At 35.5% G+C, this 18496-nt stretch overlaps 1 protein-coding gene across 5 annotated transcripts in view; it reads left to right on the top strand.

The window, feature by feature from the left end:
• Positions 1-18496, top strand: part of JMJD1C (jumonji domain containing 1C) — a 258892-nt gene that overhangs the window by 216597 nt on the left and 23799 nt on the right. For 4 of the 5 annotated variants that reach the window (XM_045437549.1, XM_045437548.1, XM_045437551.1 and 1 more), the window contains 8 exons: positions 585-728; positions 828-1020; positions 1138-2825; positions 6434-6606; positions 6882-9091; positions 13599-13800; positions 16153-16367; positions 17273-17425. In XM_045437549.1, coding sequence (XP_045293505.1) covers positions 585-728; positions 828-1020; positions 1138-2825; positions 6434-6606; positions 6882-9091; positions 13599-13800; positions 16153-16367; positions 17273-17425 — 4978 coding nt within the window. Of the gene's footprint in view, positions 1-584; positions 733-827; positions 1021-1137; positions 2826-6433; positions 6607-6881; positions 9092-13598; positions 13801-16152; positions 16368-17272; positions 17426-18496 lie in introns of all 5 variants that reach the window. The other variant, XM_045437550.1, reaches the window with a different exon arrangement.

Here is an 18496-nt window from a genome sequence, read left to right as displayed (position 1 = left end):
AAGTCAGACGCTTAACCGATTGAGCCACTCAGGTACCCCTTAACTTTTAAATTTTTTAAAAGTTTATTTATTTATTTTGAGAGCAACAGAGGGAGTGGGGGAGGGGTAGAGAAAGAGGGAGACAGAGAAATTCTAAGCAGGCTCCGTGCTGACAACACAGAGCCCAGTGCAGGGCTTGAACCCATAAAACCATGAGATGGTGACCTGAGATGAAACCAAGAGGCAGATGCCCAACCAACTGAGCTATCCAGGCACCCCTAGAAATTCCTATTTTTAAAATACATTTTATGACTTGGCATTATACTCCTAATTGATTCTTAGCCTTGCTTTTTTTAAGATATACTTGCAATAAATATATTTGCTTTTAAATTTTTGGTTAGCAGAAGAAACAGTAGGTTTCAGAATGTTAAACAAGCTAATATTATGTTTGATGACTAAATGATTTATTGCAAGTCTGACAGTATCTTATGAATTAAGTATCCCAAACTGATTTTTAAACATTTTCTACTCAGTAGTTATACCTAATATTATATCGACTAGCTGATTGGATTTAATTTTTGTTCTTGTTTTGTGTTGTGGATTAGGTACTAGAACCACAGAATGTCGATCCTTCTATGGTTCAAATGACCTTTCTAGATGATGTTGTTCACTCTTTGTTAAAAGGTGAAAATATTGGCATCACATCACGGCGAAGGTCTCGCGCCAGTCAAAATAGCAACGCTGTTCACGTATGTATGTTGTTAATGATGTATTATTATATACATATTTTTCCTTAGATTACTTAGGATCAGGTAATAAATAATCATTGTTCAATCGGTTATTTTTAGGGTCATTATACACGTGCCCAAGCAAATAGTCCCAGACCAGCAATGAACTCCCAAGCTGCTGTACCAAAACAGAATACACACCAGCAACAGCAACAAAGAAATATTCGTCCAAGTAAGAGGAAGGGCTCAGATAGCAGTATACCAGATGAAGAGAAGATGAAGGAGGAAAAGTATGAGTATATAGCACGAGGAGGTAGGACTCAATTTTTTTAAGGGAATGAGAACAAATAAAACAAAAATACACTTAAAAGGTACTTATTTAATATTTTAGTTATGCAAAATAAAACTGTTCCTTTTTTTTATCTTTCAGAAAATGCTAAAGGGAAAAACAAACAGTTGATGAATAAAAGAAGGAAACCTGAGGAAGATGAAAAGAAACTAAATATGAAAAGACTACGAACCGACAATGTTTCAGACTTTTCTGAGAGCAGTGACTCAGAAAATTCAAATAAGAGAATAATAAATAATTCCTCAGAGCAGAAGCCAGAGAATGAGTTGAAGAATAAAAACACTTCAAAGGTAAATGGAGAAGAAGGAAAATCCCAGAATAATGAGAAGGTAGGAGAAGAGACACTAATAATAGACAGCCAGCCTCCCTGGGATCAAATACAGGAAGATAAAAAACATGAAGAAGCAGAGAAGCAGAAGTCTGTTGACACTCAGCTTCAAGACAAAATGATTATTCGTTCATCAGAGCAGGCCACACTTTCTGATCATAATCCTAACGATTTACTTCTTCAAGAATGCAATATGGAAAAAACACATACAGTGGAATCATTACCAAAGGAGAAATTTGTGTCCAGACCACCCACACCAAAATGTGTTATTGATATTACGAATGACACTAATTCAGAAAAGGTGGCTCAGGAAACCTCCAGTACCTTTGGCCTTCAGACACTTCAGAAAATGGATCCTAATGTTAGTGATTCAAAACATTCTATTGCAAATGCAAAATACTTGGAAACAGCAAAACAAGATTCCGACCAGAGCTGGGTCAGTGATGTAGTTAAAGTAGATTTAACCCAATCGAATGTTAGGAGTGCTTCCTCAGGAAATGATCACCTGAATATGGAAAAAGAGAAAAACCAGTATGTCTCTTATATGTCTTCTCTGAGTGCAGTTTCTGTCACAGAAGATAAGCTGCATAAGCGAAGCCCACCCCCAGAGACAGTAAAATCTAAACTTAATACTTCAGTAGATATTCACAAGACAAAATCAAATCCCTCACCTGAAGTTCTTAAACCTAAAATTACCCATTCTCCTGATTCTGTAAAGTCTAAGGCCAATTATGTGAACAGCCAAGCTGCTGGTGAGAGAAGACTGGCAAACAAGATAGAACATGAGTTATCAAGATGCAATTTTCATTCAGTTCCTACTCGAGGCAGTACCTTAGAAGCTACAAAGAGCCCTCTTATCATTGATAAAAATGAGCATTTCACAGTTTACAGAGATCCTGCACTTGTTGGGTCAGAAACAGGAACTAATCACATTTCACCTTTCTTAAACCAGCATCCCTTTCCTCTTCATTCTTCATCCCATAGAACCTGTTTAAATCCAGGTACCCATCACCCTGCCTTAACTCCTGCACCTCACTTACTTGCGGGATCATCTAGTCAAACTCCAATACCTACCATTAACACTCACCCTCTGACTAGTGGTCCACACCATTCTGTTCATCACCCTCATTTACTTCCTACTGTGTTACCTGGAGTGCCTGCTGCCTCCTTACTTGGTGGCCACCCACGACTAGAGACTGCTCACGCCAGCAGCTTGAGCCACTTAGCATTAGCACACCAGCAACAGCAACAGTTATTACAGCATCAGTCCCCTCATCTTCTTGGACAAGCCCATCCTTCTGCTTCATATAATCAGCTTGGACTTTATCCAATTATTTGGCAATATCCAAATGGAACACATGCATACTCAGGACTTGGTCTACCTTCTTCTAAGTGGGTTCACCCAGAAAATGCAGTTAATGCTGAATCTTCTTTAAGGAGGGTAAGTTACATTGTGGTTTGGCACACATCAATGTATGTGCATTAATCAACATGTATACAAGTGCGTTTCCAATATCCCATTAATTTTTTGTCTTATTATAAAATATGTTAGAACCTTTCAAGCACTAATTTTTCCAATCATAGTGAAACTTTTGATACTTAGTAACTTTGGAACCATGGAAGCTGATATCTCAGAAAAGCCTACATACTTTTAAAAGCCAATTTAAAGAAGTAAAACTTTTAGATTGGTTCTGACATATCTATTATGAAGAATGAATGTCTTGATAACTTATGGTACATATCTATAATTATGCTCAGCTAAATTACAAGTACAATTTGTGGATTAAAATTTATGTAAAGTTATATGTAAATATATATATATATATATAAATTATATATAAATTGGATATATATCTTAAATTATTCTCAAGACAAATTTTTATGTTTCCCAGCTAGATATAATATTGATGGTATGTTACAGGCTGTGACTCTCTGAGGCTCTTATTCTCAGAAGGGTGACTAAGTTGGAGACTTCTGGTATTTGGGAGTAAAGTTGGGACTGAAGTCCTGCCAACATCAAATGTGAGGAGTTTTGCTGAAGGTGGTGGTATAGAGAGCTCCTATTCCCTCATGGGCGAATGTGGTTTCTCTAGCCACATTTATTTTCATGCTAAGAAGTGATTGTTGAGGGCATTACCATCCACAGTATCAAAAAGAATGAGAATGGGTGTCTTAAACTCCACCAGACAACTTAGTCCTTGTCCTTGGTGCAGCTCAAGTTGCTCTTCAGCTGTCTCCCCAGAATATTTCTAAAACTTGGTTGATTGATGGATTGATTGATTAAAATCAATTAACATTAAATTTACCATCCTAATCATTTTTAAGTGTACAGTTCAATAGTGTTAACTTTATTCACATTGTTGTGCAACAGATCTCTAGAACATTTTCATCTTGCAAAACTGAAACTTTATACCCATTAAACACTAATTCCCTTTCCTCTTCCCCCTATTCTTTGGCCAACCACCTTTCTACTTTGTTTCTATGATTCTGACTGCTTTAGATACTCCATTTGATGCAGTCATACAGTATTTGTCCTCTTGTGGCTTCTTTCATGTAGCATATCTTTGAAGTTCATCCGTGTTGTAGCATGTAACATGATTTTCTTTTTTTTAAGCTGTGTAATATTCCATTATATGTATATTCCACATTTTCTCTATGCATTTGTCAGTGGACTTATGGGTAACTTCTACCCCTTGACTATAATGGATAGTGCTGCAATGAACTTCTGTATTTTTGACATCTTTCACAAGTTAGGCAAGAGGGGGTGACGATTTGGAAGGTAATGCTAGTGAGCTTCTCACTTAGGGATAATACTGTTTATGTAGAGCCTTGGTAATAAATGCAAGGGTGGTGTTCCTCATGCCAAGTCTGTCAGAGGAATTGTTATATTCTGGGTAGCAGTGGTGACATAGATTATGGTAGTAAGTCCTTCCTTGATTCCTAAGTTGTGATTGTTTACCTTGTTGGTAAAGGGACATCAGCTAGCAGTTAGAGTTCTGACAGTTTTAAAGGATATTTCTTGTGGTTTAATCCCATAATAAATAATCAACTCCTTTGGACTCCATTTCTGTGTGAGTTTTGGTCTTCTTTAATGAAGTCACTAGTGAACTCCACAATTTATTCTGCACCAACATCCCCACATTTGATGTTGGCAGGATCTCAATTCTAGGAGAATTTTGCTTATGTTGATCTGATCCATAAGCTTCCCATTTCCATTCTTGATGGTGCTATTGAACTTGTGGCAGGTAGAATCTTACTGGAATGTATAAATTAAGTAGTTGAAGTCAATGAAGAGTCACTAATTACTACAGTATCCTCTTTACCGTTATTGAAAGCAGGCCTGGTGACCCTAGTGCCTAATGCACCCACATTTTACTCTGACCGTTCACTCTCATGTGTCACAAATGTAGATGCAGCTGATACTGGACAAAGACAGACTAGAACACATGGGAACTGAGAGCTGGCAAATCGTTTTGAGTCTTCCATAATTTCCCAACCCTGAAAAATCAGTCTAAGTAACTGTTAGAAGTGGCTTGGGTAGTATTTTTCTCTCAGTTGTGTCAATCTAGCCTCCATATATATATAAGGGCATAAAATGTCTTCTTAACTGGTCACAAACTTGTTAAACTAAAAACAAGCATATCACATTTTCATTTGTTATGTAAAGTTATATAGCAGTGAATTTAAGTAACATTTTGAACAAAAATGAAGATCTCTTAATCCTAATATTGTGAGTAGAAGTGAGGAAACAATTAGGAAATAATTTTTGTTGGTATTTTATAGTCAAAAATTTAACATTGCCATAAGTGATTGTAGCTTAAAATTTCTGGATAGTGTAAAACTGAGGCCTTTTAAACATATCTGCATGATCTTTATGCATATGTGCATGTGTGTCTAATGTGTATATATGTATTTTTTCTGTTATGTGAGGTTTATGCTTTATAATGTATATATATATTTTTTTTAATTTTTTTTTTCAATGTTTATTTATTTTTGGGACAGAGAGAGACAGAGCATGAATGGGGGAGGGGCAGAGAGAGAGGGAGACACAGAATCAGAAACAGGCTCCAGGCTCTGAGCCATCAGCCCAGAGCCCGACGCGGGGCTCGAACTCACGGACCGCGAGATCGTGACCTGGCTGAAGTCGGACGCTTAACCGACTGCGCCACCCAGGCGCCCCAATATAATGTATATTTTTAATCCAAGTAATTTTACAGCAGCATGTTTTTGTTAAGATATCATACTGCTTTTGCATTATCACTTTGAGATGTAAAATACACTCTTTGTTAAAACCAAAGGGGATTTTCCCAATATCTCAGTGAAGTATAACTCCACAAAGTATGTTCTGGAAGAATGTCAGTGTGGATGTGTGTATGAATGTCAGTATAGAACGAATTCTTACCCATGTAATTAGAGAGTTTTAAGTATCAACATAGAGATCAGTATCACCAAACATTCAGTATGAGAAAGGCAGCATATTGATATATAAAAGATTAATTTTGTTGTACTTCCACACTTCCAAGTTTAATGGTCCAACAGTGCTTATAGCTTGTAGTGGAAACAAAGTACAAGTGGCTTTCAAAATGTAATATTCTGCCAATTCTAAGTAAATTGATGCATTGAAAAAGTTTGTTATTTTTGACAACAGAAATTCTATTTCTGGTGACATGTACTTCAGTAATAACAAATTCTGTTTTTTGTATTAGCAGTACATATTTTTATGGTATTAGAATGTTAGGAAATCTGATGAACTAGGTTCTGTACATTTAGAAGTTAAAAGACAATGCTTTCAAGATCTGCATTCAATATAAAAAAATAACAAATGTTTGGAAATTACTATGATGATACTGGTTGATTTTCCTACATGGAAAAATCCATATAATTATGTTATTTATTTGTCTGAATAGTTCTTGTAAGATATATTTAGAAAAGGTCATTTATGCTTCATAAATATACATTAAAGTCCTGCTGTGATAACTGTGTTTAGCTTTTTCTAGTAATTGAAGTCTGATATATATATATACATGTATATGTATTTTTTTTAAATAGAATTCTCCCAGTCCCTGGTTACATCAGCCCACCCCTGTGACCTCAGCAGATGGTGTTGGATTACTTAGTCACATTCCTGTCAGACCTTCCAGTGCAGAGCCTCATCGGTCTCTTAAAATTACAGCACATTCCAGTCCACCATTGACAAAAAGTTTAATAGATCACCATAAAGAGTAAGTTCACCAATGCTTAAAACTTACGAGTACCTCGTCTTTCATAGTTTTTCTTAATTTGGTTTCTAAACAGATAATTTTAAGTTAAGAAACATCTTAAAACTAGGCTTTGAGTAAGTACTATTGTTTCCATTTTGATATACTTTCTAATGTACTCTGTATTATTAAAGTACATGCAAAGTCATGTTTTCCTTTCATAATATTACACAGAAGCTATCTTCATATCATACCAGAAAAAGCTGTTACAGAAACCTTTATGTGTATTTTCTTTACAGAGAACTGGACAGGAAAGCTTTCATTGAACCATTACGTTCTGTTGCATCCACATCAGCAAAAAATGACCTAGATCTGAATAGGTCACAGACTGGAAAAGATGGTCTATTGCATAGACATTTTGTGGATCCTGTATTGAATCAATTACAGAGACAACCCCAGGAGACTGGAGAGAGATTACACAAATATAAGGAGGAACACCGTCGAATCCTTCAAGAAAGTATTGATGTTGCTCCCTTTACAACTAAAATCAAGGGGCTTGAGGGTGAGAGAGATAGTTATTCCAGAGTAGCATTGTCATCTTCTAGCCCTAAAAGCCATGTCATTGTCAAACAAGACAAGGATGTAGAATGTTCAGTATCCGATCTTTATAAAATGAAGCACTCAGTGCCTCAGAGTTTGCCCCAAAGTAACTATTTCACTACATTGTCTAATAGTGTGGTCAATGAACCACCAAGGTCCTATCCATCCAAAGAGGTTTCACATATTTACACTGAAAAACAGAGTAATACCCTTGCTGCAACAGCTAATCCTCAAACTCTGACTTCATTTATATCCTCTCTTTCAAAGCCTCCCCCCTTAATTAAACACCAACCAGAAAGTGAAGGTTTAGTAGGCAAGATACCAGAACATCTTCCCCATCAAATTGCTTCTCACTCGGTAACAACCTTCAGAAATGATTGTAGGAGTCCTACCCATTTGACAGTTTCTTCTACAAATGCACTCCGGAGCATGCCTGCTTTACATAGAGCACCAGTATTTCACCCACCAATCCATCACAGCCTGGAAAGAAAGGAAAGCAACTATAGTAGTCTTTCCCCTCCAACTTTAACCCCAGTGATGCCTGTAAATGCTGGTGGGAAAGTTCAAGAATCACAAAAGCCTCCAACTCTAATTCCAGAGCCAAAAGACTCTCAGGCCAATTTTAAGAGTTCTTCTGAACAGAGTTTGTCAGAAATGTGGAAATCTAATAATAACCTCAGCAAAGAGAAAGCTGAATGGCATGTGGAGAAAAGCAGTGGAAAGTCACAGGCTGCTATGGCATCTGTCATTGTTCGTCCACCATCTAGTACAAAACTTGAGAGTGTGCCAGCAATGCAGTTAGCTTCCAAAGATCGAGTTAGTGAAAGATCTTCAACTGGGGCAAATCAAACAGATTGTCTCAAACCAGCAGAAGCTGGGGAGACTGGAAGAATCATTCTGCCAAGTGTGAATTCAGACAGTGCTCACATAAAATCTGAAAAAAATGTCCAGGCTGTCTCACAGGGCAGTGTTCCCAGTTCAGTCATGTCTGCCGTAAATACAGTGTGTAATACCAAAACGGATGTATTCACATCTGCTGCCACTACCACCAGTGTTTCCAGCTGGGGGGGTTCAGAAATAATTTACTCTTTATCGAATACCATTTTGGCCTCTAAATCCTTAGAATGTACCTCTTCAAAAAGTGTCAGTCATTCAGTGGCTCAGATACAAGAATGCAGGGTCAGCACCACAGCTCCAGTTACACCAGCCAGTAGTAAGACAGGAAGTGCTGTTCAGCCCAGCTCTGGGTTCTCAGGCACAACTGATTTTATCCATTTAAAAAAGCACAAGGCAGCATTGGCTGCAGCTCAGTATAAAAGTAGTAATGTCAGTGAGACTGAGCCTAATGCTGTGAAAAATCAGACATCTTCAGCCTCCCTTCTCTCGGATAGCACTGTAGCCTGTAGTACAATAAACAAAGCAAACTCTGTAGGAAATGGGCAAGCATCCCAGACAAGTCAACCTAACTACCATACTAAACTGAAAAAGGCCTGGCTTACTAGACACTCAGAGGAAGATAAAAATACTAATAAAATGGAAAATTCAGGGAATTCTGTATCAGAAATTATCAAGCCATGTTCTGTCAATTTAATAGCCTCTACATCTAATGACATACAAAATAGTGTAGATAGTAAGATGATAGTTGATAAATACATAAAAGATGATAAAGTCACTAGGAGAAAAGCCAAAAGAACTTACGAATCTGGCTCTGAAAGTGGAGACTCAGATGAAAGTGAAAGCAAGTCAGAGCAAAGGACTAAGAGGCAACCTAAGCCAACTTACAAAAAGAAGCAAAATGACTTGCAGAAGAGAAAAGGTGAAATAGAAGAAGATTTAAAACCCAATGGGGTTCTCAGCAGGAGTGCCAAAGAAAAAAGTAAATTGAAATTGCAGAGCAACAGTAATAGTGGTAAGTTAATTACTTTTTTTATCTCAGGCAAAATGGGCTGCATGTTCTTGCAATAATGGTGTAGGTTCTGTCAAGATGAGTGAGCACAGAGGCATATTTTGACTTTTATTTGTCTGCCCTAGCATAATGTATGTGCTCGTAGACCTCATTTCTGCATTTCCCAAGTACCCTATAAAAGAAAATGAGAGAAGACCTATCTCTCCATTTTTAAAAGACTTGTAGAAATATGTTCTACCTAGCATTCTGACGAAAACCGATTTAGTAGTTACTCAGAATTTTGACCATTTCTAAGTACTGTCAAGTGGATTCCTAAAATTAGCTATTTACCTTTAACATGATGTAGTTGTGGAAAAAATCCTAGTCACATGTACTTCCTTTAAGTCACATTTTTAGAAAAATACCACTTCAATTAGTGTGGATACGCCCTGTATCCCTTCTCTCATCTGGTAACAAAATTGAAAGCTTTTCGAAATTACCTTCTATTTAACTAATATTGCCACTCATTCAAAAAGTTCTTTATTTTGGGTAAAAGTTAAATAAAAGGGGATTGTGGTTTTGTGTGCTCATTTCTACATTCAAGAAAAATTTCTGTAAGTAAAAGTTTCAAAACTGATTATATTTCATTTGTGGCCTTATTAGCAAGGCAAAATAAGTGTAGTGTTCACTCTAAAGTGTTTCTGTAGGTTTTTAACTCTAGAAGTAGTTTTTCTCAGTTTGCTTATTTCTTTTTAGGTATGTTGCACAATGCAGAAAGCACTTAATAGTTTCACTATATCCATGTATTCATCCACATACAATATATGAAATATCTGACAGTGTGGACATTCAAGAAGTACTTTGGATGCTTGAAGGCTTGTATTTGGGCCTTTTCACTGAATGAGGTTTTTTCACATGCCTGTGTGGAAACCAGAGGCAAAGTGAAGGACAGAAAAACAGGAGGATGGAATCATAGAAAAGGACAGTCAGAAAGTGAAAGAACGAAGCTCTACTAGAGACAGAAAGGCTGACAGACTGAAATGCAAATATAGTCAGAAGAAAGAGAGGGAGATTGACATCGGAGGATACAATATACATGCCATTTATTTGAGTATTGGATTGTGTACTGTGTTGCCTTTTCTTTTCTCATGTGTTTTGCTTCCCCAGTGAATTCTTAAGGAGGCATAGTGTGGTCAATAATTGTTTCTTTTCTGTTTCACATGACATTTCCTTTGGTGTTGAGTATACAGATAGATACTTGAGTTAAATTTACAGAAAACAGAGATAGGAATCTTCCAACTTTTAACACTTAGAAAACTCTTGTGAAGTTAAGTTTATAAAATTAACTCTTAAGTACATATTCTAGTTCATGTTGACAGTGAATGTACAGGTTCCCAAGTAAGAGTTCAACGACAGACTGGAATCAGCATCCCACCCCCCTCCAAGTTGTGCTGCTTAGTCAAATCTCTTCTCCTTAGTAACTAACATTTAGCCTCAGAGAGGGTATTCTAAGCCCCATCTATTGTCAAGTCCAAAATAATATTGACTGTTCATTGCCATCTGTTAATTATGGGCAGAGTTGTTCTGCCTTTGTTCTGGCTATCTAGAAAAGTTCTCTAAATTGGGAGTTCATAAATCTAACTTCCATATTTGAGTGGATCATCTACCTCGTGAATTAAATATGACCTTTATCTAATGGTCATTGGGGTTGTCATCAGTCATAGTCAAAAAGAGTGAGTTAAGTCAGTACTTAGAGAGTGTAATGTGATTACATACACTGTTACACATGTGTAAGTTATATACACATAACTCCTATAATAGTGTGTTTCTTAGTACCTTCTAAAGCCAGGTACAATAGATTTTATCTATTGCTTTGGAATGTCTTCGTATCTGCTGCCTTTCCATACTGCTAATTAAAAGTTGGTTGTTTTTCTGTGACTAATTTCTTATATAATTTTATGAACTGAAATTATCCATCAAATTTAAATATGTCCAAAGTCCTATGATACACAAAACCAGACTATATAATCAGAATTAATTGCTATATCTCAAAAAAAATTTTTTTTAAGTGATGGACTATCAAAGATTAAAGATTAGCATGTATTTGTTTCCTATTTTCTTCCTCCATAGTTTTCTGTTGGCTAGAGCAGCTGATTGAGTATTTGCTAGTAAATTGAGAACTAAGGATGAAAATGTTCTTATGGCATGAAAGAATACTAGGTATTTTTTGTTGATTTAAATGTGTTATTCTCAAAGTTTAGATTTTAGATATTGGCAATAAATTAGATGTATAGATTTGAAAAATAAAGTTATTTTATTATGTGAATACTTTTATAATAAAATTCATAAAAGGAGTTCGCTACCATTGTGTGTCGCCTAGTTTAGAAACAAAAATCACAATATCACAAACTGTCTCTATGACCTAGGACTTTGTGTCTTTGTAATTCATCCATTCATTTAAATTAAAAATAGTTTCAGATTGTCTATTTTGTGTCACAGAATTGAAATTTGCTTTGAAATGTCCAGTTCTATAAATACTGTTTAAATTGTTCATAGTGGTATGGTTATCCATACTCTCTGAACTGTTCCATTACCTGTAATGTAAAAGCATATTGGTTAATAGTTGTTTTCTAGTCAAAATAGAAATACATTGAATTTAGTTTATTCTAAGTGTAACAGAAAAAAAAAGTAAATAAATGTTTGAAATCACGTGTGCCAAGTAAAAATCTATGAGCAGTGTACCATTCTTGTTCATTCTGACTTCTAAAAGCTCTGAATTTTTTATACTGTCTATAGGGGAAATCTGCCTTATATGCAGTGGAGGAGATAGCAAACTCTTCATACTAGCCTTATGGAAACATTTTTATTCCATAAGTGGTGTGTGCATATAATATGTCTTTCTTTAGTGGATTAAGCCAAATGGCTTGTCCTAAGTTAGAGACAGAAGAGGGGAGAGCAGGTAGTTTAAAGAACCAGGCAACAATCCTAGAAGTGCTTAATAACTGGAAGCAGATTTTAAATGAGCCATCCCGAAGCTTAAACTCTGTACTTCCTATGTTAAGATGTGCTATCTTGCTGTCATTGTACTCCTTACACTGTCAACAGGTAAGTAATAGTGGGAGCTCAAGGCCAGAGATCTGCTACATATTTCTGCAAGAATTAGATCGTCTCCGGAGAATAGTTGTACTGCCTCTTTTCCACACATCAGAGTGATTAGAAAGCACAGGGTAGGAAATATCTTTGAACATGACAGAAAGAGCAAACTATGTAAATCTCATACCTGACATACAGATGTAAGTACACTTTTAAGAGTCTGATATTTGGGGGCACCTGGGTGGCTCAGTTAAGTGTCCGACTTCGGTTCAGGTCATGATCTCACGGTTTGTGAGTTCGAGCCCTGTGTCACGCTCTGTGCTCAGAGCCTGGAGCCCACTTTGGATTCTGTGTCTCCGTTTCTCTGCTCTTCCCCAGCTCATGCTGTGTCTCTCTCTCTCTCCTTCAAAAATAAACATTCAAAAAAAATTTTTTTTTTAAAAAAGGAGTCTGATACATGCTTGTCCCAACATAGGTTGTTTTTAAAAGAATATGCTTTAAATTTTTTTAATAGGCAAAGTTTAATTTATGTATAATATTTTGAGTCCTGCTCTGTAGATGACAGATTATCTACTTGATACTTGAGCCAGTGTTATAACAATTAAGTTGAAGTTAGTAAACATGATGGTGCAGTGATGTAGAGCATAGTAAATAATTTCTTCAAATGTTAATCATTTGAGGTTTTTTTTTTTCCTTTAGATTTCTCTGATGCCTTTTCTACCATCAAAAAAGACCATCAAGTTAATACTGGCTTTTTTCTTTATTTTCTTCATCCCTTTTATTTTCTAAAAGATACTGCTTCCATCAGTATATTGAATCAAATGGAGGACATCATAATGAGGGAGAGATACTAAGAGACAGCTTATTAGCCCCTCTTCTCTCAAATAATGGTATTATAAAATTACCTCTTATCTTTAATGGACCACACTTACCTTGGAGAATCATATTAAATATTTCAAAACAATATAAGTATGTTGGAATTAGTCTGTAGTTTCTGAAAGTACTAACTTTTGGTCTTCAGATTCTTCCTGAAATATCTTGATCTTGAAATAACTTTCTCCTGTGTATACCAAATCCCTGTGTAGAAGGGCTATATTTTTAGCTATAGATTCACATAGAAATGAATGATTCCTGTGTTTGCTATTGTACAAATATAAATATTTAATATATAAAGATTTCAGTCAGCTGGAAGATTTACTCAGCTCTGCATTTCCAGTATACTGACATAAGAATTCATTTGATTAATAGAATAGTAAGTAAATAGAAATGCTGCTGTGGACTTTTAGTTATTAATGAGGACCTAGAAGTATAATGTCTGCTTCTTTTTTACAGTCTTAATATGTTGTGACAGTTGTATGCTTGTCTTGAACTTTATCTCAAGGAGTGTACTTTTTTAAAAAGTTGTAATCTTGCTAATAATTTCCTACTGGTTTTACAGCTGGCATCCCTCGTTCGGTATTAAAAGATTGGCGTAAAGTCAAGAAGCTGAAGCAAACTGGGGAATCCTTTTTACAGGATGACTCCTGCTGTGAGATAGGGCCTAATTTGCAAAAGTGCCGAGAATGTAGACTTATTCGGAGTAAAAAAGGAGAAGAACCAACCCACTCCCCGGTGTTTTGTAGATTTTACTACTTTAGACGGTGAGTAGAAATATGTAATTGGGGAAAATATGTCTATTGGATATTGGAAATTATACTGCCATTCTGAGGGTCTCTTTTAGAGGTGGGAGTGAGTCTTTTGAGTTTGTTTCTGAAACATCAGAAAAGAGTATTAAACTTTTTTGTGATTAATAATATCTAACCATGTGACTAAATTCATATTCTCTTGTTACTTGTGTTCATATGGCCTTTCTCTTCTGAGATATTTATTTTTCCTTAATGAGAAAATAGTATTTTCTAGAAAATGATAGGAAGCAGCAATTTGTTTGGTTTAAGGAATTTTTAAATGGTTATATACTTTGACCATTTATATTAGTTAGCAATCACAAATCGTCTATAAATCTAGGCAAACAATCTAGGTATCAAACCAAAGTCATTGCATTACATGGACTACCCACATGTTTTGTTAAACATGTAGCTATAAAAATATGAGTTATAAAATTAGAAAAAGGGTTTGTCAGTACCATATCATACTACCATATCACGTTTCACAGGTAGAATCAGTCATTCCTGAGATTCAGCTCTTTCTCTTGCTTCCTATATGACTTTATTAACTATAGTAGGATTATATAGCTCATCCTGTCTCATATGCATAATGCTAATTATAGTGGTACCTACTTCAGAGAGATTTCATGATTAAATGAGATAAAGTACAAAAGGTCCTTAGTCGTACCAGGCACATATGAATGTGTATGAATATAAGCTGCAAATATTTTCCTAATCATCAACTTCCTAAGAAGTTAGGAAACACTTTGCTCTGGCAAATACACCTCTGCTGGTGGCCCAGTGGAGACCCCAAGAACATGTATTGTTAGGAACAGAACCAAGTTCTGTTTCTTACTTTTACTTCATGGTTTTTCCAGCCAACAATCCCCAATGGACCGACAACAATCCCCAAAGGATCAACAACTTTAAAGAATAGTTGTAGAAAGTAGGGCACATGGAATTGCAGTAAAAAAGAAAAAGAAAACAGAAGGAAAGTAGATTTGAAGGAAAGAAATTTTCAGGTAGAGATAATAACACAAAGCTGAAATAAGATAATAGATTATAACAAAGGGAGAAATCTGGTTCAAAAAAGGATGATGGATTATAATGAAGGGAAAATTTGGTTTAAAAAAAAAAAAGAAAGGTTTAGGTAATAAAAGGATGAGAAAAGGGCCTGGGAAAAGGAATGTTGTTGGTGTTGTCCATTTGAAAAATAGAGAATGAATTGTAATGAATTTCTGATATCCCCCAGTTGAGAGTAAATAGAGTAAGTACTATGATACTGAAGAATAACTACCAGCCCGGAAGAAAATGGCAATTTTGCTTTCCATTTACTCTAAACTTTTCTGAATTGAGTAGTTAAGTAAATTGGATGGCAAGCTGAGAGGAACTAAGTATACTTAGTTGGGTTCCTAATAAACTTTTGAGAGTTTCATCCTTTCCTCTAAATCATAAATAAATAAAGTGTCATTTTAATTAATGAAAACTATGTATATATATACTTGGTATTTTTTTTTTTTTTTTAATTTTTTTTTTTTTCAACGTTTATTTATTTTTGGGACAGAGTGAGACAGAGCATGAACGGGGGAGGGGCAGAGAGAGAGGGAGACACAGAATCAGAAACAGGCTCCAGGCTCTGAGCCATCAGCCCAGAGCCCGACGCGGGGCTCGAACTCACAGACCGCGAGATCGTGACCTGGCTGAAGTCGGACGCTTAACCGACTGCGCCACCCAGGCGCCCCTATACTTGGTATTTTTTAAATCCTCCCAGTGAAAGTCTTAAGGTGATTTAGGGCATTTTCAATATTAGAGGTTCTTGATTTAGATTATGTATAAAATAAAAGTATTGCTCTAGGCAACATTTGGCCAACATTTTAACTCTTGTCATTACACACTCAGACACAATTTTCATTTGACTGAAATAAATAGTTAAGTATAACTGATAGGAAAAATATTATTTCTTGAAATAACCTAAAATTGGTGCTGCTTATCATTGCCATTTGTGTAACACTATGGGAGTCATTTAAGTTTGTTAAATTTAATTAATAATGAAAAGTGTGTGTGTATATGAAGGACTACCCTATTTTCTTGTTTTGTTTTTTTTTTTAACAAATGTAATTTACATGTTTATAATACAAAAGTGTAAATTATAAAAATACAACTTTATAAAACTGGACTGGTGTCTTGGGGTGCCTGGGTGACTCAATCTGTGGTGACAGCTCAGAGCCTGCTTGGGATCCTCTCTCTGCCTCTCCTGTACTCGCAGTCTCTTTCTCAAAATAAATAAGTAAACATTAAAAAAAAAAAAACTGGACTGGTGTCTAATCCTTTTATGTTTTAATATTTCAGATTGTCATTTAGTAAAAATGGAGTGGTTAGAATAGATGGTTTCTCTTCTCCTGACCAATATGACGATGAAGCTATGAGCTTATGGACACATGAAAATTATGAAGATGATGAACTAGACGTAGAAACTTCAAAATACATCTTGGATATAATAGGTGATAAGTTCTGTCAGTTAGTAACATCTGAAAAAACAGCTTTGTCCTGGGTGAAAAAGGATGGTAAGGAAGTTAAATACTTAGAATATACAACTGTACAAATTTGATTTTAAGAATTTCTCTTTGAAGTATATTTAATAGGAGCAGTCCCTTATTTTATCTAGTGTTACTGACATTTTAATTTGATAACACTTTTTTTATGTACAAAGGCACCTATGTGTACTTAAATCAACATCTTTTCCAACTTAATGTATTAACAATTCATGAAGTCACAATAGCACTATGCTGTTTCTGCCATTATGACATAAGTTAGCATGGTAAGGATACTTCAGATGTGGAATGGGGAAATTTCAGCATTTGCCAGCATAAGACACAGTCCATACCATTTATTTTTAATCTGCTGTGGTTCATCACAGGTTTTAGAATCAGATAGATTTATATTTGAATCTCAACTTTATTCCCTGCTTTTAACTGTATGACTGTAAGATGGGAGTAACTACCTCATAGCTTTGTTTAGAAAGTAATTATATTTACATATGTAAAGCACCTAATATATGAGTTACTTTAAATCTTCCTTTCTCCTAAATCAGTGGTTTGTCCCCCAAGGGATGTTTGGTAATGACTGGAGACATTTTTGGTTGCATGACTGAAAGGTCGGGAGTGGATGGTAGAGCACCAACATCTAATGTGTGGAGGTCATAGATGCTGCTGAACTTCCTACATTGCACAGAATAGTCCCTCATAACAGAGAATTATTCAGTCAAAAATCGTAAAAGTGCTAAGATTGAGAAACTCCATTAGATGTGAGTCTTCTGAAGAGAATTACTGATTCAAGAAATCTGTTGATCTTTAATTATATCCTTCAGAGTTCTTGGTTTGCCATAAAATTTTTGTGTTTGTGTATTTCAGCGAAAATTGTGTGGAAAGGAGCATACTTGCCTTTAAATTTTTATTTCTCTGTGTTTCAGCCAAAATCGCCTGGAAAAGAGCAGTGAGAGGAGTCCGGGAAATGTGTGATGCATGTGAAGCAACATTGTTTAACATTCATTGGGTCTGCCAGAAATGTGGATTTGTGGTCTGCTTAGATTGCTACAAGGCAAAGGAAAGGAAGAGTTCTAGAGGTTGGTTTATAACTTTCTGTAAATTGAAATTTTTATAATGTTCATTTTCTTTAGGATCATTCATCTGGAAATGATATGTGTGTGAGGTTCCCCCCCCCCAATACATTAAAGAAGTTTGGTAAATTTATTAATGTCCAGATTTCCTAGAATAAAAACTGCATCTACATCTTTTTATCCTGATTAGTAGATCCACCCACTCCTTTCAGCAGGTAGTTTTTTAATGTAGCCCAATTTAGGATAGGCTTTGCTCCCTTCAGACTCCAGTGTGTAGGAGCCTGAAGCCTATTCTAAGACCTGTTAATTACACGGTCATGCACATAAGTCACAATTGAATATTTAACTCGTGTGAACTGATTTTCCTGAGTAATTGGTCCATAAAGTTCAGATCAAAATGTTCAAGAATATGCTTCCACTAGTATCAATTTGTCCCGTAGTTCTTAGAGAATGAAGAAGTCTTTATTATATTTAACAGTAGTCTTTGAAGCTATTATTTTAGATGAAATGTCACTAAAACAGTGTTCTACATGTTGATACAGTTAAAGATAATATAAAATTTAAAAAAGAAGTAACTAAATTCACGTTTTCTCATGATAAAAGTGTTTTTAGAAAAAGCTTATCCAAGGCAGTTTTAGAAGTAGCTACCTCATATTGGTAACCTGAAATTTTTAGTTATTTGTTTGGGATAAAGTCTCCATGAAATGAGAGGATTTGAATTGTGAAAGTATTAGAAGTAAAGTCATGTTTAGTGATAAAAAACTGTTTAATGTCTAAAAATGATATATGTCATTTTCATATCCAACAAACTCTTTCAGAATACTTAACTTGATAAACCATGATTTAGCTATCAGTATCTTTTCCACTAATAAGATTACTAGAGCCTTTTTCTTAGACACCCAACACATAAACAAAAAGACCCCTAGAGTGGGGACACATTTCCAAACATCACAGCTGGGTGTTTCTGTGACATGCAAAAGATACATAAATATAAGTAAGATGTGAGGCTATAATAAGGAATGCAGTCTGGGCAGTTACCTATCTTCAAAACTATACAAATGTATTTGGATATTTTTA

This window comes from Leopardus geoffroyi, chromosome D2 (genome assembly GCF_018350155.1).
Source record: "Leopardus geoffroyi isolate Oge1 chromosome D2, O.geoffroyi_Oge1_pat1.0, whole genome shotgun sequence".
NCBI classification, from domain to species: Eukaryota; Metazoa; Chordata; class Mammalia; order Carnivora; family Felidae; genus Leopardus; species Leopardus geoffroyi.
The sequence above is the reverse complement of the archived record's forward strand: the minus strand, read 5'-3'. Positions and strand labels throughout refer to the sequence as shown.